General features: G+C 44.0%; 1 protein-coding gene across 1 annotated transcript in view; it reads right to left on the bottom strand.

Moving 5' to 3' along the window:
• LOC122752259 overlaps positions 1 to 20,498 on the bottom strand; it is a 183,301-nt gene that overhangs the window by 87,482 nt on the left and 75,321 nt on the right. The window contains exons 31-39 of the mRNA XM_043999277.1: positions 19,820 to 19,982; positions 19,620 to 19,712; positions 17,994 to 18,128; positions 17,760 to 17,879; positions 14,923 to 15,015; positions 11,858 to 12,075; positions 9,408 to 9,601; positions 4,186 to 4,488; positions 3,700 to 3,929 (exon numbers count right to left, since the gene is read on the bottom strand). Of these exons, the coding sequence (XP_043855212.1) occupies positions 3,700 to 3,929; positions 4,186 to 4,488; positions 9,408 to 9,601; positions 11,858 to 12,075; positions 14,923 to 15,015; positions 17,760 to 17,879; positions 17,994 to 18,128; positions 19,620 to 19,712; positions 19,820 to 19,982 (1,549 nt within the window). The remainder of the gene's footprint in view (positions 1 to 3,699; positions 3,930 to 4,185; positions 4,489 to 9,407; positions 9,602 to 11,857; positions 12,076 to 14,922; positions 15,016 to 17,759; positions 17,880 to 17,993; positions 18,129 to 19,619; positions 19,713 to 19,819; positions 19,983 to 20,498) is intronic.

The raw sequence follows: 20,498 nt of genomic DNA, 5'->3' as shown, positions 1-20,498 counted from the left end.
TAGTTGTGTGTCCCTGGACAAGTCACTTAAACTCCTATGCCTCAGTTACACCATCTATAAAATGAGGAAGATAGATTCTGTCAAAGGACCATGCCCTCTAAGGTCCCTCCCATCTCTAAAGCTGTGAGATTGAGATTCTCAGTGAGAAGGAATTTTGCCTACAAACCAGTAAGTCATTTTTCAGGAGCTCCTCAGGGGAGGAGTCAGCCCTGTTCCATCCCTTTCCCTCAGGTTGCTGGCTGCCTCTTTAACCAAGGGTTAGCTGTAGCATGTGCAGTGGCCACATCCCATAAACCATCTCTGCTGATGGGCTAAACCAGGTTGAGGGGAACCGACAGGCCTCAAACCTATCTGTGAGTTAGGGGATGTCTACCCCAAACATGTGAAGACATCCTCAGTGGAATGATAGGAGGATGGAAACAATTTGTTCCAGTGGCCATGAAGATGATGGAAGCAGGTACTGCAGAGTACTTACAGCTTGGGCAGACATCTATGATAGGCCATGGCCAGTTGTCTTGACTTTTGTTTTGCCACTGGACTTCAGTGACTTGTGAAGAGAAAGGGAGGCCAACAACTTCCCACAATTCTGCCTCACTTCAATCCAATACATGTGCAAATCAAGACATCACCCATGTCATTGGTCCTCTTCAAAAACGAAGGATGAACAACAACAATAATCAAGTATGCTTTTCTTCAGTAGAAATTCCCTGTCTCCCCCCCTTCCCCCCCCCCCCCCCCGCCCCAGATACACATATACTCTGTGGCCCTGTCTTTCCTTCACTCTGCCTACTGCTTTCATTCTGGGAACTAGAAGAGAGGCCTGAGAGAGGAAGATAATCTTACTCCCCAGGGGTACATCCCCTCTCCCTCTTCTTCCTGCCATTAGCATGACCATTTAAAGACCCTTACTCACATGCAACTGACAATCTCCTATTTCCTTTGGAGAGAAGGAAGATCTGCCATACAGCTCTCAATTCAGGATTTAAAGACTAAATTATGGGGCAGCTAGGTGTTGTAGTGGATAGAGCACCGGCCCTGGAGTCAGGAGGACCTGAGTTCAAATCCGGCCTCAGACACTTAACACTTACTAGCTGTGTGACCTTGGGCAAGTCACTTAACCCCAATTGCCTCACCAAAAAAAAAAAAAAAGACTAAATTAAAATGGTCTGGGCTAGGCCTTTGCCCAGCCTGTCACTGAGCTTTGAAGGATGAAGGAAACGGCCCCTTTCCCCAGTGTACCTCTCCCACCATCCTGCTGCAGAGCTTAAAATATTTCCTTCTCAAAATAAGAACACCCCATGGAAGGAAAACATAACAAGAACTCATATTTATAGATATTACATGGAAAGAGTTACAGAAACCTCAAAGCCTTATATAAATGCCATAGATTATTATTGTTTTGCAAAGCTCTTACATGTATTTGATCCTCACAACGTCCCCTCAAAGTAGGGAGTAGCTGCATTATTAGCCTCATTTTACAGATGAGCAAACTGATGCTCAGAGATCAGCACAGTATTCTCTGCCAGAGGAATCCCAGCACGGCATGCTGGATATTTTAACTGGCAACACTAAAGGAAGGAGAGTGGGGATTTGAGCAATCTTGGTTTTCCTTTTCTAAGGGCAGTCGTTTTTTGGTTGAATTTTTTGAGTTCTAAATCTGACAGGGCTCTGAAGTTTAGTGCATATGGATAACAGGCAAATCATAACCATCATCCTACGTGAGGTGGGTCAGTAGAATTTATATTAGAATTATTTCTGTTTTCTTTTATCTACAATAACACAGGCTCCAACATTCCACAGGAATGTGCGTTGGTGAGCGCCAGTGCTGAAACTCCAGCACAGATGGGACTTCGGTGTTTTGTCTAGATAATATCTTGGGATCAGAGATTTAGAGAGAGAAGGGGCCTTGGAGGTAGTCTAGTCTGCCTCCTCCCTCCTGCCCCCCTTTACTCCAAATGAAGAAATGGGGACCCAGAGGGGTCAGACAGGTTGACAGGTAGTAACAGAGACAGGATTTGAGCATACATACAGCCTCTAACTCTGGAAGTCTGAGCTTTCCCCTGTACCACATAACAACAATAGCCACTGTTTATTAGTATAGCAAGTCTTTTATCTCCTTTGATCCTCACAACAATCCAGTGAGGGGAGTGCTGTTATTATCCCCATTCTGCAGATAGCAAACATTTATATCGCACTATGTCAGGCACTGTGCTAAGTAAGCACTTTAAAATTATTATCTCATTGGATCCTCACAGCAACCCAGGGAGTTAGGTACTATTATTATCCCCATTTTACAGATGAGGAAATTGGGGGAAACAGGGGTTCTAATAAATGTCTGAGGTAGAATTTGAATTCGGATCTTCCTTATCCCAAATCCAATACTCTATCCTCTATGACCTACCTTCTTCAACTGTGGGGCATGACCCCATATGGGATCCAGTAACTGAATGTGGGGGGCCACAAAAAATTTAGCAACTGTAAAAGGTGATGTATATGTATTTTCTATACCTGTATAAAGAGGGTAGCATAAAAATTTCTTGGGTAAAAATGGGTCGCAAGTGGAAAAAGTTTAAGAAGCCCTGCTCTATGACATCTCACTGCCTTACTCATAATCAGTAACAGTTATGAAACATGCCCAGAATGCAAAAGGGTAATTGGACAAACTACCACAATTTGGTGGAAATATCTCTTAAGAACATCTAGGCCATAGGTGAGTGGCATTTTAGGACTGAGAGGGATCTTAGCCCAATTCCCTAATTTTATAGATGAGCAAATTAATAGAGAAAATGACTTGTCTAAGGTCATTCAAGGGGTAAGTGGCAGAAGTCCTGGGGACCAAATCAAATACTCTTTCTACCATAACTCAAGTCCCCCTACTCTAACGCTCTACCTATTTGCCAAATAATTCTTTTTTTTTTTTCAGTGAGGCAATTGGGGTTAAGTGACTTGCCCAGGGTCACACAGCTAGTAAGTGTTAAGTGTCTGAGGCCACATTTGAACTCAGGTACTCCTACTCCAGGGCTGGTACTATATCCACTGTGCCACCTAGCTGCCCCTGCAAATAATTCTTAAATGAGCTTGCCACATAAATCTCCCATGGTCATTATTTTTTCGGTCTAGACCTATGATTTTACCAGCAGAGGGATTGCCAGTGAGGAAATTCTATCTACCAAAGCAGATTGGTAACTCTTTAGTGGAGATGTTTGGAGCTCAAACAGATTCGTTGACTTGTCTAGGGTCACAAAGCCAGTATGTTTCAGATGTAGGTCTCTCTTCTGCCAAGGTTGGTTCTCTATCTACTATATAATACCACCTTTCAAATCCCAAGGGAAATTAATAAACTGGGTCTCTGGTTTGCCAGTGGGTACCCCAGTGCCTAGGTGAACTGATAAAAACCAAGTTTCTAAATCTAGAAGACCAAGGTCCTGACCCTGAATCTGTGGTTGTTGCCCTGCTCAGAGGCTCACACCCCATGAGGTCCAACAGATTTTTCCCACCCTCTCAACTATAAATAGGTAGGAAGGTCATTAAAAAACTCCACAGTCTGGCCGGGGTCTGCCCTATTGTATGTAGTTTACTGTTGGGAAAAAGTTCTAGGTGTTAAGAGAGATTTGAGATCAGCCAAGCATCTCCCATCTGCCCTTGTCTTATCCCTGCTCATCCTCACTCACTCTCAGACATCCCACATTAAGTACTCACTTGGTAATAACAGTCTCCTTCAACAGAAAAAGGGATACCAAGCTGCCTGAAGTCCTCGACATTGTGGCTCAGGTTTGCCGTGATCCGGGTCTCTGGGAATTCCCCAGAAGGACCTTCCATCCTCAAGGCAGCATCAACATGGCCTCCATTGCTCTGCAGCCCCAGAGTGAGCCTGTGGTTGGGAGCAAGGTAGGTGTGGGAGAACAGAATCTCTCCATTAGTGGATAGTCCTGGGTGGGAAGAGGCAAAAATAGACACGTAAAATGGAGATGATGACACCCTACCAGTCCATTTCCTCAAGAGCCATGCTGGGGTAGAAGGGGGAGGAGGTAAGAACTGAGGATTTTAGTCTAATCGCTGGGTCCTGTTAGCAGTGTGTCTTCCATGACTTTTGATAGTGGAGAGCTGGCTGGATTTTCAAGTAGTTGCCCTTCTCCCTCAGCCCACTCCATCCCCAGTGTAGGGTCAGGGCTCTGCCTCCCATACCTGCATTTCTTAAATAGCTACTGTTGTGAACCAGATTGGCAGAGAGCTGCCTGTGCCCCAGAGCTAGGATGCAGGTTGCGCCCAGGGACAAGATGGTCTCATCTGCATGGCAAGTGGCATGGGCGAGATAGCCACCAGGCTGGATCTGCAGCTGCCCCCTCAGTCTAAGCTCCTCAGGAATGGCCCGGCTACCATTCTGAATCATCACACAGGTCACACTGTGTATGCTGCTGTTCCCCAGCATGTGTTTGTCCCTCAGACGGAGCCTAAACATGGCGTCATCCACGAGGATGCTGAGGTTCCCTGTGGGAGACAGGAAATGGGACTGCTCAATTAAATGCAATTTCCTCTATCCCCTGCCACATTCTCCAGATTAAGGAACTACTTTTCTCAAGGCCCCAAGAATCCAGGTTAGGAGGACGCAGTGAATACTTTGCTCCTCACTGCCCCTTGGAGAACGTATCCCTCTTTGCCCATCACTTAGTCACTCACTTGCTTTGAGGTCCTATTCATGTGTCTATATCACCTTATTCAGCCTCCAGGTCACTCTCTTTCCTTCCTTTCTTTTTTTTCCCTGAGTTCTTGTTTTATTTCTTTCTTTTTCTTTTAGCAACAAACATTTATTTTATTTTTTCCAGTTACATGTAAGGGTAGTTTTCAACATTCATTTTCCTAAAATTTAGAGTTCCAAATTTTTCTCCCTCCTTCCCTCCCTTTCCTCCTCCCTGCACAAGACCACAACCAGGTTATATATGTACAATCTACAAGTGTTCTTTTTATCAGTTCTTTCTATGGGGGTGGATAGTAAGCTTTCTCATTAGTTCCTTGAGATTGTCTTGGATCATTGCATTGCTGAGAGTAGTTAAGTCATTCACAATTGCTCATTGAACAATACTGCTGTCACTATGCACAATGTCCTCCCAGCTCTGCTCACTTCACTGTACATTGATGTTCATTAGTCTTTCCAGGTTTCTCAGGGATCATCCTGTTTGTCATTTCCTGTAGCACAATACCATTCCACTACAATCATATTGCACAGCTTCTTCCATCAATTGATGGACATTCCCTTGATTCCCAATTCTTAGCCTCCATCAAGAGTAGCTATAAATATTTTTGTACAATTCCCCCCACCCCTTTTCTCTTTTTCATGATTACAATTGTTAACTGTTTCCCTTCCATCCTATTCCCTTCCCCATAATATTTATTCTGTTATCCCTCTTCTTTCATCCTATCCCTCTTCAAAAGGGATTTGCATCTGTCTGTCCCCTCCCCCTCTCTGCCCTTCCTTCTTTTGCCCCTCTCTCTTTATCCCCTTCCCCTCCTATTTTCCTGCAGGGTTAGAGAGATTACTCCACTCAACTGAGTGTGTACATTATTCCCTCCTTGAGCCAATTCTAATGAGATTGAGGTCTTTGAGCCAATTCTGATGAGGGTTAGGCTCATTTACTGCCCAGATTAAATAAATTACTCCACCCAGTTGGGGGGGGGTAGTCCCTCCTCGAGCCAACTCTGATGAGTTTAAGGTCTTTGAGCCTTTTCTGATGAGTGTAAAATTCATTTACTGCCCTGCTCCTCTACCATATCTTCCCCTACTCCATAAGCCTTTTCCTGTTTCTTTCATGTAGGATTTCACCTCTGCCCTTCCCCCTCCCCCAGTGCATTCCCCTCACCCCTCAATTTAACCCTAAGGATGTCACCATGGGGCAGCTAGGTGACACAGTGGGCAAAGTATCATCCCTGGACCCAGGGGGATCTCAGCCAAAACCCAGCCTCAGACACGACAGTCACCCACTGTATGACCCCAGGCATGTCCCCCAACTCCAATTTTTTATGGTTCTCTAGGGTCTTGTATTTGAAAGTCATATTTGCCATTCAGTTCAGGTCTTTTCATCACAAATATCTTAAAATCCTCTTTTCCATTAAAGTCCCATTTTTTCCTCTGAAAGATTATGATCAGTTTTGCTGGGTAGGTGATTCTTGGTTGTAATCCCAATTCCTTTGGCCTCTGGAAATATCCCATTCCATGCCCTCCGGTCCTTTAATGTAGAAGCTGCTAGATTTTGTGTTATCCTGACTGGGGCTCCACAGTACTTGAATTCTTTCTTTTTAGCAGCCTGCAATATTTTCTCCTTGACTTGAGAGCTCTGGAATTTGGCTATAATATTCCTAGGAGTTTTTCTTTTGGGATCTCTTTCTGGAGGTGATTGGTGAATTCTTTCAATTTGTATTTTAGCTGCTGCTTCTAGAATTTCAGGGCAATTTTCCCTGAGAATATCTTGGAAGATGATGTCTAAGCTCTTTCCTTGATCATGGTTTTCAGGTAGACCAATAATTTTCAAATTATCTCTCCTGGACCTATTTTCCAGGTCAGCAGTTTTTCCCAGAAGATATTTCACATTGCCCTCTATTTTTTTTATTCATTTGAATTTGCTTTATTGTATCTTGGTTTCTCATAAAGTCACTGGCTTCCATTTGTTCAATCCTCATTCTTAGGCAATTATTTTCATCAGAGAGCTTTTCCATTTGGCTTTTCAAGCTGTTGACTTTTTTCTCATGTCTTTCCTGCATCACTCTCATTTCTCTTTCCATTTTTTCCTCTACCTCTCTAACTTTATCTTCAAAGTCCTTTTTGAGCACCTCTATGGCCTGAGACCAATTCATATTTTTCTTTGAAGTTTTAGATATAGGGGCCCTGATGTTGACATCTTCCTCTGAGGGTGCACCATGGTCTTCCTTGTTACTGAAGAAACTTTCTATGGTCCTCACCTTTCTCTGCTCATCTTGCCTTTCTTTTACTTGACTTTTAGCTCCTTAAAGTGGGGCACTGTTTCCAGGCTGCACTATCCCAAGCTTAAGAAGTCCCAGGTGGTATGATTTAAGGAGGATCAGGATCTCTGGTCAGTAGATCCCCAGACCAACTTGCTAATCAACCAGCTTTGTGTGTTGTGGTTGTCAGCTCTCACGAGTCTGTGCCCCTCCCCCACCTGGGCCACTGCTACTCAAGCCTGCCTCCTGGTTCCCAGCAGGGGTGAAAAACCCAAGTTCTGCCTCAGCACCAGCATAGACCCCTGTAGTCTCCCCCCTGCCAAGGGCTCAGCCCTCTCACCAGACTGTGAGCTTAGTTCCAGACAACACTGGTGCTTCAGCTGATTCAGAGGCTCTGGGGTGTCTCCTTCTCTGGTGAGGACTTCCTGAGACTGGATCTGTGTCAGGGTGAGTGTGGGGTTGGGCTCGACTCCTGTATCAGCACAGCAGCTCCCTCCTTCTGACCTTCCAAGCCGTTCTTGGTTAGAAGATGATTTCAGCACATTCTTCTGTGAGTTTTGCTGCTCTGGGCATTTTCCTATGACATTATTTGGATGTTTTTTGGAGCGATCGTGTCATGAGTTCGAGAGCTCACTGCCTTTCTTCCGCCACCTTGGCTCCTCCCCAGAAATCGAGTGGCTCACATCTCCTTCCTTTCTTAAAGAATTGAACACTTGAATGATCATCTTCCTATCCACCCTAGTCCTCATGCTTGCGGTCTTTGACATACAAGTTGTCATCCCCTTGAAAACACTACACATATACACATGTAGGTGGCATTTTGAGGCTTGCAAAGAATTCTGGGTATCATAGGTATCATCATCTGTGTTTTATAGTTGAGGAAACTCAGATCTAGAGAGGTGTTGGTTTTTTTTTTTTTTTTGGTGAGGCAATTGGGGTTAAGTGACTTGCCCAGGGTCACACAGCTAGTAAGTTTTAAGTGTCTGAGGCTGGATTTGAACTCAGGTCCTCCTGAATCCAGGGCCGGTGCTCTATCCACTGCACCACCTAGCTGCCCTGAGAGGTATTCAAATCTGGCCTCGGACACTTACTAGCTGTGTGACCCTGAGCACATCACCCCACCCTGTTTGGCTCTGTTTCCTCATCTGTAAAATGAGCTGGAGAAGGACATGGCAAACCACTTTAATATATTTGTCAAGAAAACTCCAGAGTCACAAAGAGTTGGACATGACTAAAACAACTCAACAACAACAATAAATATTGGCCTTAGATCCAGAAAGACATAAATTCAACTCCCACCTCCAGATGTGTGACCCTGGGCAAGTCACTTGACTTCTCAGTATTCTAGGCAATTTTCTAAGACTAAATGTTACAGAGAAGGTGCCAATATGTATTAGTAAAGAGAATTCCCTCATCTAGGAACTACCTAACCAATGAAATCACACATCCAGTCCCTAGCTCTGAACATATATTTAGGTATTAGCTCTACTGACTTCTGTACATATAGGTTATTTTCCTTTTTCTTCCATCTCTTTGTGATATAGACCTTTCTTTATTTGGGGGGGGTGGCAGGGCAACAAGAGTTAAGTGACTTGCCCAGGGTCACACAGATAGTGTCAAGTGTCTGAGGCTAGATTTGAACTCAGGTCCTCCTGAATCTAGGGCCAGTACTTTATCCATTGCACCACCTAGCTGTCCCCACTCTACTGACTTCTCCTTCATTCCGAGTTGGCAGTAACTTTCCCCTCTGGATATAGGTGATGGTGAGAATTCTTTGGCTTCCTTCAAGTCCCAACTAATCTACAAGAAGCCCTTTCATCTAGCGCCCTCCCTCTGCTGATTACTACCTACTTATCCCCTCCATATCTCCTTTGTACAAAGCCATCTGCACGTTACTTTCCTCGTTAGACTGTGAGCTACTGGAGAGCAGGGACTGTTTTTTGTCTTTGTTTTCCCCCAGCAAGGACCTACTGCAGGCTCATTGACTGTCTGACCTTACATTGTACTTTATTTATTTTGCACCTTTCTGGTGCACTTGTCATATAATAGTGTGCATTATGATTATCTGTGTTTTTGCCTTATTTCCCTACTGGACGTCTTCAACTAGTGTCTGAAATGGCACAGATGTAGAACTAGGGTTTCTATTTTAAGGTGAAAGGATTTGGGGAGCTTGGTACAGACAAAATACTTTAAAAACTGGGGCAGCTAGGTGGTGCAGTGGATAAAGCACTGGCCCCAGATTCAGGAGGACCTGAGTTGAAATCCGACCTCAGGCACTTGACACTTACTAGCTGTATGACCCTGGGCAAGTCACTTAACCCCAATTGCCTCACCAAAAAAAAAAAAAAAAAGATACTTAAAAAATAAAACACTGAGGCCCCAAAGGTGTGTTTGACTTTGACAAATGTTCATTCATTTCCCAGATTCCCTCTCCCAGCTCGTGAAGGAAGACGCACCCTCGTTGCTGTGGTTCTTCTGCTTGAGAGATCCAGTGAGGGAAAGGAGCTTTGGGACGGCCCCCCAACTGTCAATGTTGTGCTGGACTCTGCCCTGCAGGGTGAGGATGGGCCCCACCTTCTGTTCCTTGAGTCCTGTGAACAATAGCTGGACGCTGTTCTGATTGAGCATCATCTTAGTGAAGAACCAGACTCTAGGAGGGAAAAAGACAAATTGATGGGGTCAGAGTGACCACAGCCAATCCCGAAGGCCTAAGACCTCTAGACATGTCCTCTAAAGCCAGGGGCAGAACATTGGAGGTGACTGAGTTTGTTTTTCCCTTCTTCCCTCCTGTCTCCTTTTTTTTTTTTTAGTGAGGCAATTGGGGTTAAGTGACTTGCCCAGGGTCACACAGCTAGTAAGTGTTATGTGTCTGAGGCCGGATTTGAACTCAGGTACTCCTGACTCCAGAGCCAGTGCTCTATCCACTGCGCCATCTAGCTGCCCCTCCTGTCTCCTTCTTAAGCCAATGTCCTAGCACCACAAAATGGACTAGAGCTGGAAGGGACCCCAGTGGGTCCCTAGCTCAATCTTCTCATTTTACAAATGAGAAAACTGAGGCCCAGAGAGGTTGACTTGGCCAGGATCATGTGGGTAGTAAGCATCAGAGACGGTATTTGAACCCAGGTCCTATGATTTGAGAGCCGGTTCTTCTTCCACTGAGCCACACTACATACCCACTCTATAGCAGCTTCATATAATGGCCCAGTCAGTTCATAGTGTGGAAAATCCAGCCATTTGTGCATTGCCACGTCTTTCCTTTTTCTTTTCCCCATGAACACTCCTATTCTCTTGGTAACTTCTCTCAGACTTCTGTTGAGAGGCAAGCATATGGTCCTCTCTGCAGTTCTACAGATCAAATCACTATCTATCCTTCACAGCTCAGCCCAAAGACACCATCTCTACCATGAATGAAGTCCTCCCTGACCCCTCTTCTTCAAAGAGAAATAACCTCCTTTTCTTCTGAACTCTCAATACATGTTGCACCTCTCTTATACTTTCCCATTCTTCCTTATTTTTTCTTTTTTTTGCGGGGCAATGAGGATTAAGTGACTTACCCAGGGTCACACAGCTAGTGTCAAGTATCTGAGGCTGGATTTGAACTCAGGTCCTCCTGAATCCAGGGCCGGTGTTTTATCCACTGTGCTACCTAGCTGCCCCCTTCCTTGTTTTTTCTGCATTTATTAATGATCATGTCTTAATTCCCCTTAGCAGACTATAAATGCTCCTTAAATGCAGAGACCTTATCTTACTTAACCTTTCATATCCCAGTATCCTTAATGCATTCTACCTTCACACTAGAGTGTGAATGACAGCTTCATTCATTCATGCATTCATTCAACAAACATCTCCCATTTGCAAAACAGTACATTAGGCACTGGCGGAGATACAAAATTTAGCTAACACAGTTTCTGCCCTCATGAAGCTTATAATTTAATAGGGATAGGGAGCTGCTAGGTGGCACAGTGGATAAAGCACCAGCCCTGGATTCAGGAGTACCTGAGTTCAAATCTGGCCTCAGACATTTGACACTTACTAGCTGTGTGACCCTGGGCAAGTAACAACCTCCATTGCCCCGCAAAAAAAACAAAAAACCACAACAAAAAAATAATTTAATAGGGATAAAAGATACAAACGCGGGTAATGATAGCATAATTTTACATGACAAATACATTAGAGGATTGCGAGTGAAGTAATTTGTGACATCTAAGTGGGAAGGTCCTTATCATGCCAGAATAAGGGAAGATTTCCCAGAGAAGGCGGAAAAGGAGATGGAGAAAGTTAAATTTGAATTGTATTTAAAAGGAGGGATAAGGATGCAAAAGGAAGAGAGCTTGATGTGTTACCCTTCTCCTGGGTAGTTACATGATAAAGTGGATACTCTCACTCACACCAGAGGCAAACCTGCACTCCAAAGGAATGAATTTCAGGTAGTGGGATTTCATATATGTTCATGGGAGAAATGTGACCGAGCAGGGAGATCTTTCTGTCACCCCAAGGGCCATATTCCAGGGGCACCCACAGCCATCATCATGGAACATGCTACAATGTACTTAATTGTGAGTGTGGGGGGTGGGCACTTCTAGCTATGGCCCAGATATCCTGAAAAAGGCAATGCCCTGCTACAAGATGGTGTCAGAGCATCCATCAGATCATTTCCTCTATTCACCAAACCATTTGTTGGCTGAGTGGTCTCTTGAGCATTATAGCACTAGCTTTTATTTTGTTTTGTTTTGTTTTGTTTTTTTAGTGAGGCAATTGGGGTTAAGTGACTTGCCCAAGGTCACACAGCTAGTAAGTGTTAAGTGTCTGAGAGCGGATTTGAACTCAGGTACTCCTGACCCCAGGGCCGGTGCTCTATCCACTGTGCCACCTAGCTGCCCCAGCACTAGCTTTTGTGGGCTATTACCTTGCTGGGGTGACCTTGCCGGACAGCTGTAGCCACACTGCCCTGGGATCGGTGAAGATGGCTTGTCGGAGGAGAGCCCTTGCATCCCATCCGTGGGAGCTCTTCCTGGTCTCTCTGTGCACACTGGCCTCTAGCAGGACCAGCTCCTTCCCTGAGGCATGCACAGACAAGGAGCCATTGATGCTTCGATCTTTGTGACGCCTACCAGCAGCCTGGACCTACAGGGTGGATCACATGGGGGCAAAAAAAAAGGGTCAAAATGGGAATTCACCTTCTGGGAGTCTGGAAGACTCATCTTACTGACTTCAAATCTGGTCAGCTGTGTGACCCTGGGCAAGTCACTTAACCCTGTTTGCCTCAGTTTTGTCATCTGTACAATGAGCTGGAGAAGGACATGGCAAACTACTCCAGTATCTCTGCCAAGAAAACTCCAAGTGGGGTCACAGAGAGTCGGACACAACAGAAATGACTAAACAACAAAACAGAAAACTACATAAATATAGATGAAAACAGCATTAAAACATATCAGAGTCACAGCTCAGTCAAATTAAATATAATGGCCATTCTTGCAAGGTTCCAGAGAACCAATGATGAAATGTCCCTCCTCTCAGTGCAGAGGTGATGGCCTATGGGGGAGGAATATTGTATATGCTGTCAGGGGTGGTTGCTGCATCACTGGTTCTACTGTTATTTTTCTTTGTTATAAGGGAGAGTTCTATTGGGTAGAGGCAATTCCACTGGAAGTAATTGTGAGTTTAAAAAAATAAAACCAAACAACCAAAAGGGGGAAGCTAGGTGGTGCAGTGGATAAAGCACTGGGCCTGGATTCAGGAGTATTTGAGTTCAAATCCAGCCTCAGACACTTGACACTTACTAGCTGTGTGACCCTGGGCAAGTCACTTAACCCTCATTGCCCCAGGAAAGAAAGATAGAAAGAAAGAAAAACCAAAAGTCATTAATAAAACACTAGAAATAGGTTTGTTTGGGGGGGGGGTTTGTTGGTTTTTTTTTAGTGAGGCAATTGGGGTTAAGTGAATTGCCCAGGGTCACACAGCTAGTAAGTGTTAAGTGTCTGAGGCTGGATTTGAACTCAGGTACTCCTGACTCCAGGGCCGGTGCTCTATCCACTGGCCACCTAGCTGCCCCAGAAATAGGTTTTAAGCTCCTTAAATGCTCAGATTGTCATATTTTTGAAGGAAGGGAGGAAACATTAATTAAGCACCTACTATGTGCCAGGCACTATGCTTTGCAAGCATTATTTTGATTGATCCTCATAACAACCCCAAGTAGTAGGTCTTATTATCATTCCCACTTTGCAACTGAGGAAACTGCTTAAAGTTACAAATCTAAGTTAAATGTCTGAGTCCAGATTTCAATTCATCTTCCTTACTCCAGGCCCAGCTCTCTATCCACGACACCACTTATCTGCCCCTGATGCATTTAGCACATAATACAGGGTATTGTGGTTACCTGTGTTTGCACCTTATCTTCCTCCTAGGTTATGTTACATTAATGAAGGGTCACTAGCAAAATTTCCCCCAGTGCCTCAAACAAAACTCTGGACCCAGTAGGAATGAATTTATGTCTCCCATGGTGACAAACACAATGTAGGTGCCAAATAACTACCTATTAAATTAGATTGAGAATAGAGACACCTTGAACTGAGCCAGCCCTAGTACCTCTGCTCGTGCAACAGACCAGGTAAACCTAAATCTAATTCTCTCTCCTATCTTGGGGACACCAAACATTATGCCCACTCTGGTCCACTTTGTTTTGTTTTGTTTTTTTGAAGGGCAATGGAGGTTAAGTGACTTGCCCAGGGTCACACAGCTAGTAAGTGTCAAGCGTCTGAGGCCGGATTTGAACTCAGGTCCTCCTGAATCCAGGGCCGGTGCTTTATCCACTGCGCCACCTAGCTGCCCCCCACTTTGTTTTTTCAAAATTAAATATCTCAGGGCAGCTAGGTGGCGCAGTGGATAGAGCACCGGCCCTGGAGTCAGGAGTACCTGAGTTCAAATCCGGCCTCAGACGCTTAACACTTACTAGCTGTGTGACCCTGGGCAAGTCACTTAACCCCAATTGCCTCACTAAAAAAAATTAAAAAAAAAAAATTAAATATCTCCCTGGGAGGGAAATTCAACTGGCCAAAAATAAGGGGAGTTGATGTTTCTGTGTAACCTTTAAAGGGTACAAAGTGTGTTCCTTAGTTATATTATTTCAGCTGATCCATAAAACAACCCATAGCATAGGTTTTACTCTTCTGATTTTATAGATGAGGCTCAGAGATTGACTGGTCACACAGCTAGTCAGAGAAGTGAGACTCAAACTAAGGTCTTGCCGTTCCCAGGAGCAATACTTTATTCACTAGGTGGCACAGTGGAGAGAGTGTAGGCCTGGTATCAGAAAGATGAGTTCAAAGTTGACCTCTTGTATTTAAGAGCTGTGTGATCCTGGGCAAGTCACCTAATGTCTGTTTGTTTCTGTTTCCTCATCTATAAAATAGGGATAATACTATACCTACTGCCCAGGTTGTTGTGAGGATCAAATGAGATGATAATTGCAAAGTGCTTAGGATGTAGAGCACCGGCCCTGGAGTCAGGAGTACCTGAGTTCAAATCTGGCCTTAGACACTTAACACTTACTAGCTGTGTGACCCTGGACAAGTCACTTAACCCCAATTGCCTCTCTAAAAAAAAAAAAGTGCTTAGGATGGTTGTTAGCAAGAGCAGTATCCCATAATGCCTTTCATGATAGTACAAATCACTGCTGTTTGGGACATTCTCTTCCTGTATTTCAAGGGGAAAGGAGGCATGAAGAGGAAGTTTGAGCTCCTTCATCCTATAAAGAACCAAAAAACCTTCACCATTTTTAAGCAGTTTAAATAACAGAAAATCTGGTAGAGCCTGTTTATGTTTCAGATCTACCTTGGGTCCCCCCTGCCTCCCCCAAGAACAGCATTTCAAAAATAGAACCTCTTTGAGTCCATCCTCATCTCCCGGTTCCCCAGATTAAGATGCGGAAAGTCCTCATAGGGAGTCTGTGGTATTCCACAGATGATATAGTACCTGGAAATTTGGAGGAAGCGTCACCCTGGAAGGATGCCTCAGTTGAGAGAAAAACCCAAAGTGAGACTTGGATCCATTCAACTGGAGCAAGAACTGCAGGAATGAGAGGAGAGAGGAAGAAAAATCAGAGCCAAGCTGGGTACTCTCAGGAGCCCGGGGGAGGGCTTTGTGTGGGAGGTTCAGGGTAGAGAGTTCATCCAAAACTTAATTCAGGCCAATACCAGGATCCTTCTGCTAGTCAAAATTAACCAATCAAAAAGCATTTATCAGGGGCAGCTAGGTAACACAGTGGATAAAGCACTGGCCCTGGATTCAGGAGGATCTGAGTTCAAATCCGGCCTCAGACACTTGACACTTACTAGCTGTGTGACCCTGGGCAAGTCACTTAATCCTCATTGCCCCACAAAAGAAAAGAAAAGAAAAAGAAAAAAAGCATTTATCAAGAACTCACTGTGTGCCAGACACTGGAAATACAGAGACAAAAATGAGACAGTCTCTGTCCTCCAGGAGCCTACATTCTAATAGGAGATAAAACATGTACATATAATGCAAAATATAATCAAGATAATTGGGGAAGGGGGAATCAGGGGTATGTTAGAGCCACTTGTACCAGCTTCCAAGAGCTGATTGTTAAATTTACCAGTGTGAGCTTTTACACCTCAGAAATTGGCAAATGCTACAGTAAATCAGGGCTTGATTTATTATTTTGCTGGTTGTCTAGAGTTAAGAAAGTGGTAGAGAAAATGTTAATAATGCAGATTAAATGGAAAAGAGTGTCCCACATTTTCAGAGAGCTGGTTGTTAAATATTTACCAGCGCGCTACTGTGTCTATGTATGTTTATATATATACATATACATATGTACACATACATATATAACATATATGGGTATATATAAAAATATATAAAACATTCAACAATAAATAGAAGGTAATTGAGGTAGGGGAGATACTAGCAGTGGGGGGGGGGCAGGGGGATAAAGAAAGGCTCTATGCAAAGGGCTTGTGTTGAATTATTTTGAAGGATCTAGGGATTCTAAGAGGTCAAGGAAAGGAAGGAATGCATTCCAGGCATGGAAGGCCAGCTGGGACAAAGACAAAGAGGCAGGAGATTAGAACAGAATGCAAGCCAGTTTGGAAGGGGATTAATAAAAATAAAGCTAGAAAGGTAGTTGGCATACAGTTGTGAAAGACTTTAAATCCCAGATAAAGAGCCCTGTAGGGTCTCTATTGGGCCCGTGAGATAATAGGGAGTTACTGGAGTTTAATGAGTAGGGGAATGAGGGGGTGAGACTTGTGATTTAGGAAAATCACTTTGGCAGCTCAGTGGAGGATAGATTGGAGTGAAGTAAGACTTGGGAAGGGAGACCAGTTAGAATGCTATTGCAATACAGTTCAGGTGAGAGGTGATTCAGGCCTGAAGTACAGCAGGGGCAGTGCAATTGAAGAAAAGAGATTCCTGAGAGATGCAGTGATGGTAGAATCAACAAGATTTGGCCACTGACTTGAAAGGAGAGGTGAGGGAAAGTGAGGAGTTGAGAATGGCACCAGTGTTGCAAAAGTTGGTGAATGGAAGCATAGTGGTGCCCTTGACTAACAATAAAGTTACCAGGGCAGATGGGTTAAGGGAGGCAGAGAAATGAATTCCATTCTTAGACATGTTGAGTTTGAGATGTCTACAAGCAGAAGTGTGGACTACAAGGCCTGCAACACTACTGAGTGTGGCCTGAACCACATTAAAATGTAATTGGGGGGGGGCAGCTAGGTGGCACAGTGGATAGAGTACCGGCCCTGGAGTCAGGAGTACCTGAGTTCAAATCCAGCCTCAGACACTTAACACTTACTAGCTGTGTGACCCTAGGCAAGTCACTTAACCTCAATTGCCTCACCAAAAAAAAAAATGTAATTGGGAAGTATTTAACAAAGTAAGTAAAAATACAATAAAACATAGATAATATTCCATTTTAAAATTAAGTCAATATGTGGACCATCAGCATCCTTATGTATGGATTAATGGCCACCATTTCTCTTTGAATTCAGCACCACTGGTCTGCAGGAATTAGAAATGCCCCAAAGGGAGTTAATAATTCATAAGTACAGGGTAGAAGAGATTCAAGTGACAACTTCCTTGAGTCTGAGTTAACTCATCTATAAAATGAGTGGGCTGATTCTAAGGTCCCTTTTCTAGTTCTAAATCTATGGTCTAAATCTATCAGGATGGAGGATGGATGTACCAGAGAGAGACCAGAGCTAGACATAGAGATCTTAGAGTCATCTAAATAGAGAGGATGATTAAGCTTATGGGAGCTGATTAGATCATTAAGTGAGAGAGTGTATAGAGAAGAGGATCTTAGACCTTTGGAAGACACCTACCATTGGGGAGGGGGAAGATAGAAGAGACTGAAAAAAAGACAGTAAGATGGGTAGAAGAACCAAGAGGGAACTGTGTCACAAAAAACCCAGAGGAACCCCAAGAAAATCCAAGCCCTTAACCCATGCAACCAGCCATTCTAGGAACACACAGCAAAAGGTTCAGAAGACAATGTTTCAGGGACTTGTGAAAGGCCGAAATAACAAATCTGGGGTTGCCAAATTCTACCCCTTTCTAATTTTGCCTCCTGCCTTTCACAAGCTCCCACTCCCAACAAGCCTATTCATTCACTAAAACCTGCTTGGACAGCAGAAAGTCTGGTCTTTTCTACTTAGCCTGTTTACCAGAGAACACAGATTTATCACCTAAGTTCCCTTGCTTCAGAAGGGAACTTGGAAACACAGGATATAACAGGCCCACCCTTCTCTTTCACAACCCCAGAGGGAGGGATGGGTCAGCTTCCCCACCTGAGATGTGACCTTCTGACTGACAGCAGCTTGCACAGTTATACCACAGTCAAACTCTCCCATGGGGTGCTGCCTGAAGAAGATCTCACCATGAAGGCCCAGTGCCTGGGGGATCCTCAGCTGGGGAAAAAAACACACATGCACACACTTTGACATTCACTCTTCTGGAGAATGAAAGTTTAGAGAATCTGAGATAAAGTTGTAGCCAGGAGGGAGTCACAGAACCTTGGATACCTGAGTTGAATGGGTCAAATCCAAGTTCAGGTCATGACGGAAATTTCCTTCCACAGACTTGTTATGGTGTTTTCCCTTCAAGTGTAGAATATCCTTTTGATTGACTTTCAAAGCAGCTTCAACCTCCTGGTTACCCTGGATATAGAAGGAAGATGTGGAAGCTGTGACAAATCACTCCTTTTCAAATGGATATTGAACAAGTAGTTACATATGCAGTTGTGTGTAAATAAATGTTTATGTATGTGTGCATGTACACATATGGATATGTATATGTGCACATGTATGTGTATGTGTATATATACACACGTATGGCAAAGAACTTTACCTATGTGAATCAGCACATTCTCTGCAACTTGAAGAGCCTTGAAGAGCTAGCTGCCTAGCTAGAGATTAAGTGAATTGCCAGTATGTGTCAAAGATGGGACTCTTCATGACAAAGTGCTGACTCTCAGTTATGCACATATACACATGTTATAAGGGGAGGGGTATAGGATCAGGAATCTAGAGCGTGAATACCACTTCTAGTCCAACTCCCTCATTTTACAAATAAGGAAACTGAGGCCCAGAGGAATGAAGTTTCTTGCCCAAAGTCCCATAGGTAATATGTCAGAGCAAGATTTGAACCCACACCTTCTGACTCCAAAAAAAAAAAAATCAAAGTACCCTTTCTAATATATTGTATACAGCTTTGCAGGCAGCTAGAGCTTGGGCCTGGAGTCAGGAAGATCTGAGTTCAAATTTGACCTCAGATACATACTAGCTGTGCGACCCTGGGCAGGTCACTGAACCCTGTTTGCCTCCATTTCTTCATCTGTAAAATGAGCTGGAGAAAGAAATGGCAAGCCACTCCAGTATCTTTGCCAAGAAAACACCAAATAGGGTTAGGAAGAGTTGGACACAACCAAAATGGCTGAACAACATCAAAGGTTGGCCTCAGCAGAGGCAGGATTTTAACCCATGCCCTCTGATTCCAGAGACAGTACCCTTAAAACTAGAAGGGACCTTAGAACTCCTCTATTCTGCCCCTTTCATTTTACAGAGAAGGAAATGGAGGCCCAGAGAGAGGCCTAAGAATGGGTCCATGGTCACATAGTTAATAAATGGTGGGGGCCAAGATTCAAATCCAGGTCCCCAGACCTCTTTCTAGCGCTACCATAAATTTAGACTCAGCCTGGCCAATGAAAATTACAGGTTTTAGGGGGCGGCTAGGTGACGCAGTGGATAAAGCACCGGCCCTGGATTCAGGAGTACCTGAGTTCAAATCCGGCCTCAGACACTTGACATTTACTAGCTGTGTGACCCTGGGCAAGTCACTTAACCCCCATTGCCCCACAAAAAAAAAAAAAAAAAGAAAAAGAAAATTACAGGTTTTAAACTGGGATGTAGCCTGACAAAGTCTCTGTTAAAGGAATACTAACTTGACAACCAAATTTTTCTTGCCAAAATGTCTCCTGCCTCCTTTGCTTCTTTGAAAAGACAAACCTCCCTTACTTTCCCTCTTCAGTTGATGGTTCGGGGACAAGCCCAAATACCAGGAATTTTTGAGTTGTGTCTGGCACAGGTTTCAATATTAAAGATCTTCCCTCCTCTCTGTGCATCTCACCTCATGGCCCCATCAAGGATCACACTTACATTTTGTTGAATCCTTGTCAAAACACACGTGTCTATGCTCTTGGGGATGACCTTGCTGTTGTATGGATGAGTCAAAGTAGCACAGATCTATAAGGAATACACATGCAGTCATGCACTCATTGGCTTAAGCAGTTCACTGTCTCAGCTATCCCATCCCCCACCCTGCTCCAGCCCAGGCTCCTTGGCCCACTCACGTAGGGTCGGTCAGCCTGGTAACCTAGGGTCAGTGTCTGCACACATTCTTCCAGCCCATTCACCAAGACTTTGGTCTCCAACATGTAATGTTTCTGGCTTTTGTCCGCAGTAAATGTCTCCTGCAGGAGGAAGCTCTGAGGCATGGGCAGTTTTAAGGGATGCCTAGATTTGGGATGGGGGGAGATTTTAAAAGGAAAATGTTGTCAAAAGCACCACGGAGGAGAACAACAAAAAACAGACTTCTAGGTTGCTGCCACAGACTAGCTCAGAATCACCACTGACCCCATTCCAAGGTCCCTCTTTGTATTCAATCCATTTAGGAGCAGCCGAAGCCAGAAAGGATCAGAGGATCATAATAATATAATAATCAATTTAAAGGTTGAAGGGTTCTTAAAATCCGCTAGTTCAACTCCTTCAAACTGAGGCCCAGAGAAGTGACTTGTCTAAGGTCACACCGGTAGTGTCAGCAGCAGGATATGAACCCAGGAGCTTAGTCATCTAATCCAACCTACTCATTTAATAGATGATAGGTTCATAGATGATAATAATAACTATAATAATAATAACTAGCATTTATATAATGCTTTCAAGACTACAAGGTGCTTTGCACAGGTCATCTCATTAGATCCTCACCACAACCTGATAGGTGCCATTATCCCAGTTTTACATGTGAAGAAA

This window comes from Dromiciops gliroides, chromosome 1, assembly GCF_019393635.1.
Source record: "Dromiciops gliroides isolate mDroGli1 chromosome 1, mDroGli1.pri, whole genome shotgun sequence".
NCBI lineage: Eukaryota > Metazoa > Chordata > Mammalia > Microbiotheria > Microbiotheriidae > Dromiciops > Dromiciops gliroides.
This window is presented reverse-complemented; position numbering and strand designations above follow the sequence as displayed.